At 46.1% G+C, this 13,869-nt stretch overlaps 1 protein-coding gene across 1 annotated transcript in view; it reads right to left on the reverse strand.

Annotated features, from left to right (window-relative positions):
* Window positions 1-13,869, reverse strand: part of PRKCH (protein kinase C eta) — a 231,865-nt gene that overhangs the window by 144,755 nt on the left and 73,241 nt on the right. Inside the window, exon 2 of the mRNA XM_004597630.4 lies at window positions 9,912-9,975. Coding sequence (XP_004597687.2) covers window positions 9,912-9,975 — 64 coding nt within the window. The remainder of the gene's footprint in view (window positions 1-9,911; window positions 9,976-13,869) is intronic.

A 13,869-nucleotide genomic window follows, 5' to 3' on the forward strand; every position in this document is an offset into this window, starting at 1 on the left:
TGAGCAGGCCAGTCAAGCCATGTCACAGTACCAGCTGGTAAATGCCCGGACTGGGTACAAGTCATGTCAGGCTGGACCACAATACCCCCTGGCAGGTGCAAGACCTGGACTGGGAAGATGCCTGGCAGGGGAACTTTGGCCACTCCCCTGCTGGGCTTTACCTATTACTGGTGAGCACAAGAACCAGGTTGGACAAGGAGGCAGCACCTGCTGGCATACATGAGGACTGGTTCTGGGGAGAGGGTTAGGCTGAGCTAAGCCGTACCATCAAGAGTGTGCCCAAGAGCTGGATGGGATGGGCTGGACCAGGCTAGACCGCAACAGAGGCTGGCATATGCAAAACCTGGGGCTAGGGGCAGGCCTGGTGGGGATTATTGAGACCATTGCTACAAGGCCATAGCATCCTTTAGTATGCCTGAGGACCGGATCTGTGGTGAGCTGGCTGGGCTGGGCCACAGCTTCTGTTGGTTCAAGTGAGACATGGCACTGGAGTGGAGAAAAGACACTAAATCTGACCTTGCACTTGCTGGTATACTCTGGAGTCACATTTGAGGTCACCCCACATGCAGTTTCTTGGGTGACTCCTCAACTAAACAACTTGACTCAGACCCTGGCCACAGAGAAATATCATGGGCTGTATAGTTCAACCTTGGAGTGCATGTATCAGGACTGGGCCTTCTCAGCTGCTGATGCCTGCGTGGTGGACAGCATGTCCAGTTGCCCACAGATGTGGTGGCCAACTCATCTAGGCCAGCAGGGATGTTAACTGCCACATCAGAAGCTAGAAAGCAGAACACATTAGACAATCTTCCTGACCAAGCTTTGCAGAAAGTTCCTGGGTTTATGAATGCACTAAGGTCAAGTTTGTCAACCAGCAGACCTTGGAAAGATTTTCTCACCCATGGAGCAACAAGACCAATGTCTCGGGGCTATGGAAACCACTCAAGGAACACCTTCAGGACACTCTTCCCTAGATAGGGACCTCCAAGCAACATCAAAGGACCTTCTCCCATTCCTGAGTGCTTAGCAGGCCCCCTCTCCCTGCTCCCCTAGGAACAGAAGAGGAAAAAAATAAGAAAAAAGCTGAAATATTAGTCCCACCCACAGTCTTCCATAACTAACCCTCCTCACCCTTACAAGAGGCCCACATGGGCATGCATCCCTCTCAACTAGGTAAACAATATTAAAAATAAAATTAAAGAGGGCATCACCCCAAACGAAGAACAGTTCCTGAGAGGGTGGCAGGTAGCATTGTCACCTTTGATACAGCTTCCAGTTGCAGACACTGGAACGCCTCCGCTCCTAGGTGGTACAGCTTCCAGTTGCAGACACTGGAACGCCTCCCCTCCTAGGTGGTACAGCTTCCAGTTGCAGACACTGGAACGCCCCCGCTCCTGGCTGTAAGGCTGAGTGCTGCATCACGGGCCTGGCACTCAGGGACATAGGCAAGCTGCTGCCTCCGAGCCTGGTTCTCCACCTGCACACTGAAGATCAGGCCAGTCTCTGACGCACATTGCGGGCAGCGAATGAAATCACGACAGGAGGGCAGGGGCAAAGAGAGGAAGTCAGTTATCTCGACAAGAGGCTGTCCTGCTACCAGAAAGCAGATAAAAAGCACTGCTGTTGCTACTCATTGGAGCCTGAGTGCAGCACCGGCTCTGCTCACCAGTGAGCTGCAGGCCATAGGCAAAGAAGGGTGGCAAGGAGCCATGAGCCCAACTAGTCCTTCACAAAGAGCACTTCCTATACTTCTAGCTCCTCCTTTCTCCCCAGCACCTCAACGCCTTTTTTACCACCCCTTGTCTCAAGGGTAGTCATTTCTAGTTAGCTACAGAACTGCTTAGACCAGCAAGAAAACTGAAGCAGTCATTCATTTCTCGGGTGGAGATGCCAAAGGACATTTTTTACAGCTAATACTTCAAGGGAAAAAAAAAGAATAAGCTGTCACTCAAAATACGAAAACAGCAATGCCATCAATCAACTACCAGAAGAGAAAATGATTTTACCTCCTTTTAAAATAATACAGAAAAATGCATGGGAAAATGGAATTAAAAGATAAGTTGAGGAGCAGATATTGTATTCCATTAGCTGGAACATATTAGACAATTTTCCTGACTAAGCTTTGCAGAAAGTCCCTGGGTCTATGAATGCACTAAGGTCAAGTTTGTCAACCAGCGGACCTTGGAAAGATCTGCTCACCCATGGAGCAATAAGCTGGAATGCTCACATCTCAAATCACCGGGCCTGGGTTCAAGACTGGTCTCTGCTTCCTGTCTCTGCTTCCTGTCCAGCTTCCTGCTGATGTGCACCCTAGAAGGCAACAGGTGATGGCTCAAGCACTTGGGTCCCTACAACCCCTGTGGGTGTGACAACCCAAATGCAATTCCTGGTTCTTACCTTCAGTCTAGTCCAGGACTGGGGCTGTGGGATTTAGAGCAAAGAACCAGCAGATGGAAGATCTCTCACCCTCTGTGTCTCTCTGCCTCACACTGCCTTTCAAATAAATACAACTAAGCTTTAAAAAATTTTTACTTCAGTATAAAATGTTTTAAAATCTATGCCTTTTCCCATAATATGCATTTTACATGAACTGTTTGAAAATGTGCCTAATGAATGAATTTTTAAAATTTGGGAGAGGACATTAGGCACAAGGATTAAGCTGTCACTTGAGACACTGGCATCCCATACTGGAAAACAAGTTTGAGTCCTGGCTGCTCTACTTCTGATCCAGCTCCCTGATAATGTACAGGCAGCAGAAGATGAAGGACCCTGCTGCCCACTCTGGGTAGAGCCTCAAATTTTAGGCTTCAGCCTGATCCAGTCCTAGCTATAACAGTCATTTAGGGAGTGAACCAGCAGTAGGCTGTCTCTCTGTCTCCCTCTTCTTCTTTTTCTGTCACTCTTTCAAATAAAGAATGCTAAGAAAAAAGGGGGGGGGGTTGTATGTGCCTTGTCATATTAGATAAAGCGAGACTGCAGTTTTGAAGTGGCCATGTTCATCTGCCTTGTTGATCCACTTAGCCACGACCATTTAGCAGAGAGCATAATTATTTGTAAATCAGTGCTTTGATACAGGAAATCTGAGCCAAAAACTGAGGCAACAGTACAAAAAGAAAATAGCCTCTAACAGAGAATAAGTGGACAGCCAAGTCCAAGTGCCCTTCCCATCCTCCCTGAGGAAACACAGATCATTCCCAAGCAATGTGATCCAGGCCTGGGAGACAAAAGCAGCTCAAGGCTGTATCCAAAGGGAAAGATCCTTTTTTCTAAGCAAGTCTGAAGCCCTTGCATGGCAAGTGCTTTGCCAAAGTTGTGTTGTCTTCACTGGAGACAGAGACAAGGAAAGAGCTTCCATCTGCTGGTTCACTCCCCAAAGGACACCTGTGGGTGGGAGGAACCAGATCACTGTAGCCATCACCACTAACTCCCAGGGTGTGCACCAATAGAAATGCTGGAATCAGGAGCCCTCCACTGTTGGAAGCAGGCATTCTAATCAGCATCTTAACACCAGCTCAACCACCTGTGTTTGCTTCTAAGCGCTTATTCTTACTGCCATGGAACTGACACAGAATAGAACAACCTCTGTGCTTACTTTGCTACTACCAAGGAAGAAGTAAGTAACTCAGAACTTCTGTCTCAAGGTCTTGACAAAGACGCTTCTACCATGAACTCTTGATTTTTCTTTATACTTTTAGGAAACTATCTTTAAATCAAACTTTGCAACTGCGAAGTGTTACGCAATCGTTAGTAGGAGACAATATGCTTGTCATTCACTATGAGGGCTTGGTGATGGAACAAAGGGGATTATCTCACCGCTTCGCACTGCCGTTTTTTTGACTCACAGCTTAGCATTTCTTTAGCACACTCTGATTTTTCTGAAGTACTTTTGTCACTTAAAATTAACCATGTATATTTTTATAACATAAAAAATTGAGCGTTATGTCTACACACCAAAAGAAAAAGAAATTCTCCAGCTTTTATTTATGCTGAGGAGACATGTTCAAGTACAGCATCCTTCTAACACTCTAAGAGCAACCGATGTTCTGGGTTTTGCTGACTTAAAATTCGTCATTTTGCTTTCTAACGTTGCGCCCTCACACAAGAGAAGAGCTCAAGAAGCACAAACACAGCAGTGACCATCTCTAGTTTCTACAGCCAAATGGTAGTCACTGTCATGTCATTTAAATCCCACCCCTCTGCCCAGCTCTGGGGTGTTCTAAAATAACCCCCAGAAGTCATACCGTTACCATCAGTCAACACTTCAAAACCTACTTCTAGCAGATGTTCTTTTTGCTTCAACAACCATAATATCACAATCACACCTAAACAACATCACCAGTTCTTAAAATCATCTCGTCCCATTCTTCACTGGTCTTCAGGGAGTTCTTGTTTCTTTTGTAATTTCTGTCTGCACTGGATAGAACACAGGCCATAGACTGTAACTGGCTGGTTATAGCTCATCTGGCCCTTCTTCCTCTTTTTTCTTTTTTCTTCCCATTTTGGGGCAGAGAAACCACGTCTCTTTTCCTATAGAATTTTCCCACAGTCAGCCTTTGGCTGATTACATCCCACGGTGTCATTTAAAATGCTTCTCTGTCCCCAGTATGTCCTCTAAGCTGACGGTTAGATGTGGAAGCTACATCAGACTCACGCTTGATTTCTGGGCAAGACTACCTGGTGGATGGTTTGCTGTGCTTCGTCAGGAGGCACATCATGTCTGTTCTCATGCTGTGGGCCACACACCTGAATCTCAGGTACCCTGAGTCTGAAAAACTTCACCTCTGCAAGCTACAGTCTCTGCAAATCTTAAAAACAAAAACAAACAAACTAAAAAGTTTTATTCTGTTTTCTTAACACCTTGATCTCTTTGATCTGTTCTTAGATCAGGAGATATCACGTATCAGCTTAATTTCTTTCTATTGTTTCTTTTTTAATTCTAGCAGATACAATAATTTAGTTGGGTGCATTTTCATCAACCCATTCCCCCCTCTGGCCTCCCCCCACCCCACCCCCCGCCCCGGCCCTTGCTACTCTCTTCCTTCAGGTAAAAAGGAGTCTAATCCAGCAACAGTGATAGACATAGCCACAATGGCAGCATTTAAAGGCTGCATTAAAACCCCAGGCCTCTTTCATCATGGTTCTAAATCTCAGTTTGACTAGATGCTGGAGTCGGCTCTTAGCTCCAGAAAGGATTCATCCGGATAGAATCAAAGTTGGCACTAGACAACTTTCTCGAAATAAATCACTTCATAAATAAATAATCACTTCAACTGCAGTCACCAGTGCTTGGGGGAATTCAGCCCGCTGCTGGCGCTGGCAGGTGATAACACCTTTGGCATGATGAACCTTGGCAGGGGTTTCTGGCCCAGTTGATAAGCCTTACTCCTCCCTGGGCTTCCAAGGGACTGCACAAAGCTCTGACAGTCAGAGGTTTCCTGAACTGTAAGCCAGTGGGGAGCCTGAGGTCAGAGGTTCCTGAACTGTAAGCCAGTGGGGAGCCTTCACCGTGGGCTGCAGAGCAAGCCCTCTACCCCGGCACCAAGCAAAACTCTGCACACAGCACAGTGCTTCATGAAACTGAAGACCACCGTGGATACCGTCAACTCCAGCGTAACTGTCCAAAGTCTTCCACATTCTGTGCTTTCCTCATTATCAAACACGCTGACGCCAATTTGGAAGAAGCTGCACCATCTGAAATGTCTCTGGCATCCAGTGAGCCCTCAAGTATTATTATACAAGTAATGAAAACACATACAAAATGAATCCAAAATAATTTGGGTTGGTTTGACAAATTATCACTATGAGCTGAAATCCCTAAATGTCAGTGTAGCATGAAGTTACAGCACTCATCAGCCCTGATTGTCTCTAAGTCTTCCTATAACTTGTCTTCCACTTGTCACCCAGAGCCATGTGAGGGTACTCAAAAAAGCTCATGGAAAAATGAAGGTAATTTGAATGCAAAAATTTGGATGCAAGAATCTGTGTATAGGGCCTGGCACAGTAGCCTAGTGGCTTAAGTCCTTACCTTGCATGTGCCAGAATCCCATATGGATACCAGTTCATGTCCCAGCTCCCACACTTCCCATCCAGCTCCCTGCCTGTGGCCCGAGAAAACAGTAGAGGACGGCCCAATTCCTTGCATCTGTGTGGAACACCTGGAAGAAGCTACTGGCTCCTGGCTTCAGATCGTTTCAGCTCCAGCCACTGTGACCACTCAGGGAGTGAACTAGCAAATGGAAGATCTTTCTGTCTCTCCTTCTCTCTGTAAATCTGCCTTTCCAATAATTTAAAATTAATTTTAAAAAATCTATTTCTAGTTTTTGCACAGACCCCTTCTAGGCATGGATTTCAAAAAAATTTCAAACAAAATGAATTTATCTTTTAACTGCCTCTTCTTTAAACTTTTCAAAATTATCTTTGTATCTCGGTCCCAGGTATCTTGCTAATTCTATGGCTGATAACCATTCATTGACTATTTCAAGGTAGCTTGAAGAGAAGTTATTGAATGTTCCCAACACAAAGAAACGGTATATGATGGAGGGAAAGATATGCCAGTTAGCCTGCTCTGATCCTTACCCAGTGTGTATATGGATTAAAATGCCACTCAGCACTCCATAAATATACATAATTACTATGCATGAATTTTACACGACATCTTTAAGAATTTCAAAAGACACAGATCTGAAAAATACCCCTTCCCCAGCACCTCATCCTTTCTCCCAGCTCAGACGCAGAGACACACACACACACACACACAATAGTCTGAACCTGCCACCCCTTTCAAGAGTGAAAGGCAGCACTGCTAATAGTGATGGTGGCAATGCGCCATTGACTGGGGCTGTCCCAGGCAAACCTACACAGGCCCTCCCTGGGGCTGTCCCAGGCAAACCTACACAGGCCCTCCGCTCTATCTCTGGCCGCGTTTATCTCACACTCCCCCGCCACCTTCAGCACCTCCACGCTCTTCATTTCTGGCTCTCTCACCTTCAGGCCATGCACAAGCTGTCTTCCCTTCCTGGCACATCCCAAATAGTCTTTCATACTTGCTTCAAACATCAATTTGCCTGCAGAGCTCTCTCAAAGATCTCCTGGCTGACCTGTTTCCTTATGCCCCTATGCCCACACCAGGACTTGGGTTAACTCCTTCACTGGGAAATGCCCCGCTCCCAGTGCCCCCAGGATGCCTCTGTGGCTCCTCCTGGGAGTACCTTCGGGACAACATGCAGGACTTGCTCACCTTCGCCTTCTCAGCAACTACGATGAGATTACAGGTTTGCACTCAGCAGGTACTGCTCATGTGATTTCTCAAGCCTGCCTTCCATTTAATCACTTTTGTTTTATTCGCCTGAGCTGCTAATTCAGTATCACTGATGAGAAAGAAGGAAATGAGGCAGGATGAGCTGAAGAGAATCAGCAGCTCCTAATGCCGGTCCTGCACATCACACACAGACCACAGCCTCATGCATGAGAGCTTTGAGATGACAGCACCTGGGCTAGTAGCAGAATTCCTGTGGGAGGTCACAAGAGGAAAATAGGCATAGATATAGCCAACTCCATGCTGAATTGGAACTGTGTGTCCAATTCTTGCCATTTCCCATATAAAGCGAATGTTAACAGAAAACAGACCTGCTAAGCATATAAGACCCAAGGCAGAGGCTGGGAAGCCAACAGAACCTATCTGCTGTGACCCAAGGTGTGTGGGCATGAGAAACCCACTAGCATTCCTCCTATGTGTGCTACAGTATGCAAAGCACTCCGGCACATCATGGGACCCTTGGGACAACCCCAGGACACAGCCCCGGTGGCTCCCGAGCTGTGATGATATCTCAGCCATGCTAGGCCCCCATCTTAGCATCCAGCACACTCCAGAACGGCATGAGCTTCTCCTGCTTCTCTCTGGGAAGCCCTTAAGCACCCTATTTGGGAACAAGAGCCCCAACCTATCACTTTACAATTGAGAATAATTTGGGGTGGCTGTAAGGAGTGAGGCCAAGCTAGGAGCAGGCACTCCATGCCAGGCCCAGACTGCTGCCACAGTTACAGCAGCCATCTGGGGTGGTTCCATCTCCTCCTGTAAAACACACAGAGGCAACCATGGCATTCTCTGCCTTCAACAAAGCCACTGCACTCTGCAAACTTAAGCTGAACTGCCATCCAGGAGCAGACAGTGCACAGAGCCTTAGAGAACACAGCAGAACTGCTAAAATCTCAGCATGACAAGTCTAGTTCTCATGGATAAACCAGCTCTTCCAGCATCTCAAATATGCAAACACATGTAAGATGGATAGAGTTCAAAAATGCCAATTCACTGTAGAGTGAATCTGTCCATGAATTCACCGCTCTCCTTATCTGCAAATGTTTCTGGACACCGGAGAGCTCTGGTTTCTTGCGGCAGCAAAAGAAAATGAAAGAGTAATTTAAAGAGGAGGTAGAATTACTCAGGTGGAACTCAAGCTACTGCAAAATTTTCCTCAGGGTTAGCTTGTAAAGGGATGCAATCTCAGTGACCTCAGAAGAACTCATTCCCTAAAACCTTTTACCATTTGATTCCTCTTTAAGTGACAAACACAATGAGAACATCCAGATCTGTCTCAGAGTCGCTGTTCGGAGGTGCTAAAGAAAATTAAGGCAGATACAACCTCGGCAGTAGTCCTAGATAAATGGCAGAGCTGTAAAAAGCCATCATATGACTGACAGCAGGTGTCACACCTACAGTCTCACTTCACTGCTCCTGGTAACGACACGCAGAAAAGTGCTGCAGCATCCTAATCCTCACTTAGTCCTCATGCTGACCTCTTCATGCTTTGCATTTGTTGGATCACAGTTGATCATGTTCCTGGTACATTGTGAGAAAGTTAGATTAATGATGGCCCAAATGTTGCATTAATTTTATTCTACTCATTTACCCACAAACCCTGTATGTATATGCCAAGAAACCAAACCAAATAAGAAGACATGAGAATGAATAGAAGATCCCTAGGCTGTAACCTAGATATTCTTTCCCATTAAAGATGCCAGGTTTCTGGTGGTTTCAATATCACCCAAGAAGGGAAGAATTAACAACAGAAACAATTCATCCCAAAGGAGCATGGCTGGCTGAGAAGAGCAAAGAGAGTGTAGCCACTTCTGTGGCGCAGTAAACGAGGAGCCTTCCCAGGGTAACAAGGAAACAGTGGTAATAAAGAATGATTGACCAGTTTCTTTCATAGACATCTGGAGGCAAGCGAAAAAGTTGGCACAAAACTCAAAATCTAAAGCACAGTTTAATAGGCATGAGCCCAAGAACAAAACCCAATTCAGCTAAGACATTGATAAACAAAAGCTTAGGTGAGTATTCAACAATGTGTTTGACTGATTTAGCAAAAATATTTCATTTGGCAATGGAGGTGAGACACCACTAACAAAACACCATGTGGCCCAACTGAAAAGTATCTTTTACAGAATGCTTTTTTCTAAACATGAATTTATTTTTCATCTACCTAAAAGGCACTCTGTCTCTCTCTCTGGCACACACACACACACACACACACACACATACACAGAGAGAGAGAGAGAGAGAGAGAATTTTCCATCCACTAGTTCACTCCAAATGCCTGCAACAGCCAGAGCTGAACCAGGACAAAGCCTGGAGTTAGCAGCTGGAGCTCCATCTGGGTCTCCCATCTGGGTGGCCGAGGCTCAAATATCTGGGGCATCATCTACTACCTACCAGCATACATTAGCACAGAGCTGGATGGGAAACAGAATAGCCAGGACTCAAATCTGTGACCCGATAAAAGGTGCTGGCAACCCAAGAGGCAGCTTATATCATGCCACAATATCCATTCCCAAAATAGTTTTCTAAGTATTTCTATAACAGAAATCCCTGAGTATTTTACATGTATCAAAAACCACCCAAAACTTTTTCTTACCTTCAGTGAAACTTCCTGTTAAGGTTATTACCACAAATACTTTCCCCTCTGGTTCCAAATCCACCTACAAAGAAGAAAAAAAAAGTGTTATATTTCAGTATTAAAGCATTTCATCAGAGCCTCAAATAATTCCTTAGATAGAGCCTAAATGTGTAAATCACAGCAACAAATCAACTCTACATCTTCCATTAAGCAGTCAGGGGCAAAGAATAAATGAAAGCTCAAGAAAGTAAAAAGATTGAAAAGCAAATCTAAAAGAAGCCATATTTTTTTTCAGAGTTTTACTCTCTTCTATCTTTGGCTTCTCATGTTACAGAGAAAACATTCGTATAGATTTGGGTAATTGCTTTTGAGATACCATATTTTATGTACACCACCTAGAAGAGCAGCATTGTATCATCCCATGTGGCAAGAATATGGAATAGAGGAATAAGGGCAGCATGCAAGGTGATGAACAGAGAATTTTCAGTCAACTGCTGATTTTTAATCGGACGGAGTAAAGGGCTGAGTATTCCCATGCAATTCCACCAAAGTTGTCAGTCTTAAGGAGGCACGAGGGAAGGAAGCTTAGGAGTCTGCATGCCTTACTCTTGACTGTTGATGAAAGTCTTCATATCTCCTGAAACTATCTTCAAAGCTAAGGTGCAAAAACAGGCAACCTGAGGTCCCTGCACGCAGCCCCCCTCCTCTGCACACACTCCCTTCGTGTAGCATCCAGGACGAGAGCTCATCGCCACTCCCCCAGCCAGGCAGTACGTTCTGCCCTCTTCCTGCTGTTTCACCAACGGACAATCCACCAACACCTCAAAGCCCTGCCACAGATGCTGTGGACCAAAAACAATCTTGCCAGATTCACCTCACCCATGGTTCCACTCCACCTCAAAGAGCAAAGTCAACAAGACCCAAATCTAGACAGCACAGTCACTCTGGCATAATGTAAATTCAACTAAGACATAAACCACGTGGTGTGGTAGAAAACACCTGCCCTAAACCAGGCTGATTGCACACAGCTGGGAGCTGGGCAGGGCCCACATCACCTCCCCCCCACACACACACTGATGTTCTCACCTGGAAATCTACGGTGTCATGACTCAGCATTTCTAACCTGGCTTCTATCACGTGATCTCCACAACCCTGAACGATACTATTTGCTGTTTTTATTGTACTTACAGGTGAACAAACCCTCCCCTGCCAAATGTCTTAGCCTTAACCTAGTCATACCCTCTGATTTTTTTAACGTTATCCTTTGACTCTCTGCTTTCTCAGTAACGGCTGCCTGCTTTGTGCAGTCTCAGAAAGCTGTCCATGTAGAACAACCTAGGCCCTCTTTGCACAAGCCCTATCACCTGCCTGCAGCCCTAACGCAAGTCATCTCTATTGCAAGACAGCAACTTGCAGCCCCACTGCTGCTAACTCACATTGTCCGCCCCCCACTGCCCAATCACCATGTGTGAACACTACAGCACCCTTCTCAAAATAGGAGAATGACTAAACAGGATGTCAGTCTCTAATTGTCTCTACTCCGCCTTGACTTGCTTCAAGTCAAAAATATGTTATTTTTAAAAGCCACTCCCTCACCTTCATCACAAAGGCCTGGCAGAGAACACACACACAGACACACACATTCAACCTCGCATCAACCGCCGCTGGCAAAGGAACCACCGGAGCCAGCCTGCCTGATGGCTGAGGCTGCTTCCGCCATCCGGCAGCCCAGTGCCAAGGAATCTCCCTGAGCACTGCCCCCTAGCCTAGAACAGCCCTCCCCCACCGAACCCCCAACAGGAGGCTGTGCTACCACGTGGAATCCACACCTACCACAACTAGAATAGGCTCAGTCCCTCACTTCTAACCCAGACCAACACCATGGTGGAAACGTGAGATTCAAACACCATCTCCCAGTACATACATAAGGGAGAATGACATGCTAAGACATGGGATCTTCAGGCAAGGGCCTTCAAAACCTCATTACAGAGGGACGTGAAAACAATTTAGCAGGTTGCACAGAACAGGGATTTTTATGGAGAATGAAATGCAACATAAAATATAACAAATCAAGGTGAGAAGCAAAAGCACTGTTTGATGAAATGTGTTTGCAATTCTATATGCAGATGTAAGGGTTTTATGTAGGTGTCTGAGCAGAAAAGAGCAGAAGACATCTGCCATCTACTCGATTACTTCTCACAGTGACTACAACAGCCAGGACTGGGCTGGGCCAAAGCCAGGAGCTAGGGACTCAACCCAGGTTCCAAAAGTGACAGGGGTTCAGTTACTTGACCCATCAAGGATGTGTATTAGCAGGAAGCTGAAGCCGTGTCTCAGAATCTGGAGTAAAACACCTGCACTCCAATATGGGTCACAGGCATCCCAAATAGAGGCTTAGCCACTAAGTCAAACAGTTATCCCACGTACCAGGTTTGAATGTAGAAATATTTCCTTATGGGGCTCGGCACTGTAGCCTAGTGGCTAAAGTTCTTGCCTTGCATGTGGTAGGATCCCATATGCGTGCCGGTTTGTATCCTGGCCCCTCCACTTCACTCCCAGCTCCCTGTCTGTGGCCTGGAAAAGCAGTGGAGGATGGCCCAAAGCCTTGGGACCTGTACCCAAAAGAGAGACCCAGAAAAAGCTCCTGGCTCCTGGCTTCCGATCAGCTCAGTTCCAGCTGTTTCGACTACTTGGGGAGTGAACCAGCAGATGAAAGATCTTTCTGTCTCTCCTTCTCTGTGTAAATCTGACTTTCCACTACAAATACACACACACACACACACACACACACACAAACACACACACTTCTTTACATTACAGAGAAACAATAAGGGGAAAATGTGTTGTTAGATTTTATCTATTCCACCTACATGTGGTGGGGAGTTGTTGGCATTTATCCTCAATGGGTTCTTGGACACCCTTACTGATAGTCAACTCACTCCCTTGGTGGCTGGCCAATTCCATCCCTATTCTCCATACAAACATCCTTATGAGCAGCAATGCAACAAGATCAACAGTTTCCATTCCTTGACCCTAGTTTTGTCCTCCACAGCTCTAGCGGACATTATCTTTCTAGCCAGGACGATCACTCTAATTTTTGGGACAGAATATGAACTTCACTGAGTACTGCCCCTCCCTCCTGTGTAATCCATACAGCCCAGCTGAAATTCTGTTCCAAGCTCTGGAGTGTACATATTATCCAGGCCCAGCCACTTAGAGGTGGACTCCCCGTAGCCTGGGTCTGGCACATTCTGGCTGTATCTGTATCTGGCTCTCACGGTAATTGCCAGCTTCCCATCCTCAGTAACTGCTGGTTCAGGTTTGGCCACACAATCCAAGGAGGCCCAACTGGAAATCCTGGATCTAAAAGAAAGAGATGAGATCTCACTTTGGTGTAACTTCAATCTGGAAGGACATAAACGTGGAAATGCTGTCAGCACACTGAGCTGGAGAATCATGCCAGTGAAGAACCAGGCACCCAACTCAGGTCTCGCATAGGAATGACAGGGACCTAACTGCTTCAGCCATCACCTGCTACATCCTATGCATGCATTAGCAGGAAGCCAGATGGAGAGCAGAGATGGAACTTGGGATCTAAGCACTCGTACATGGGACACAGCCATTCCCAGCTGAGGCTTAATAGCTGAGCCCAATGCCAAATCCTCCAAGAGCTTTTTGAATGGCCCCTGGTGTATAGGTTTGGCAGTGAGATCTATACTCAAGACAACAAAGATGCCAGGACAACAAGAAGCAGATCTTGATGATGGTGCTTCAGCATCAGTTGAACATCTTTCTGGATTCTGCTGCACCTTTCAGTTATGTGAGTCCAGAACATCCCTTCCATAACCAACTTGAGTAGGGCTTTCTACCGCATAGATCCAAAAGACTCACCCAAATTACCAGCTAAAGCAAGGGTGTCAGATACCTGGCAACCACGACCAGATTCCCCATCATGCTTCCTGCTGTAATCCCACCC

Source organism: Ochotona princeps, chromosome 26 (genome assembly GCF_030435755.1).
Source record: "Ochotona princeps isolate mOchPri1 chromosome 26, mOchPri1.hap1, whole genome shotgun sequence".
Classification (NCBI taxonomy): Eukaryota; Metazoa; Chordata; class Mammalia; order Lagomorpha; family Ochotonidae; genus Ochotona; species Ochotona princeps.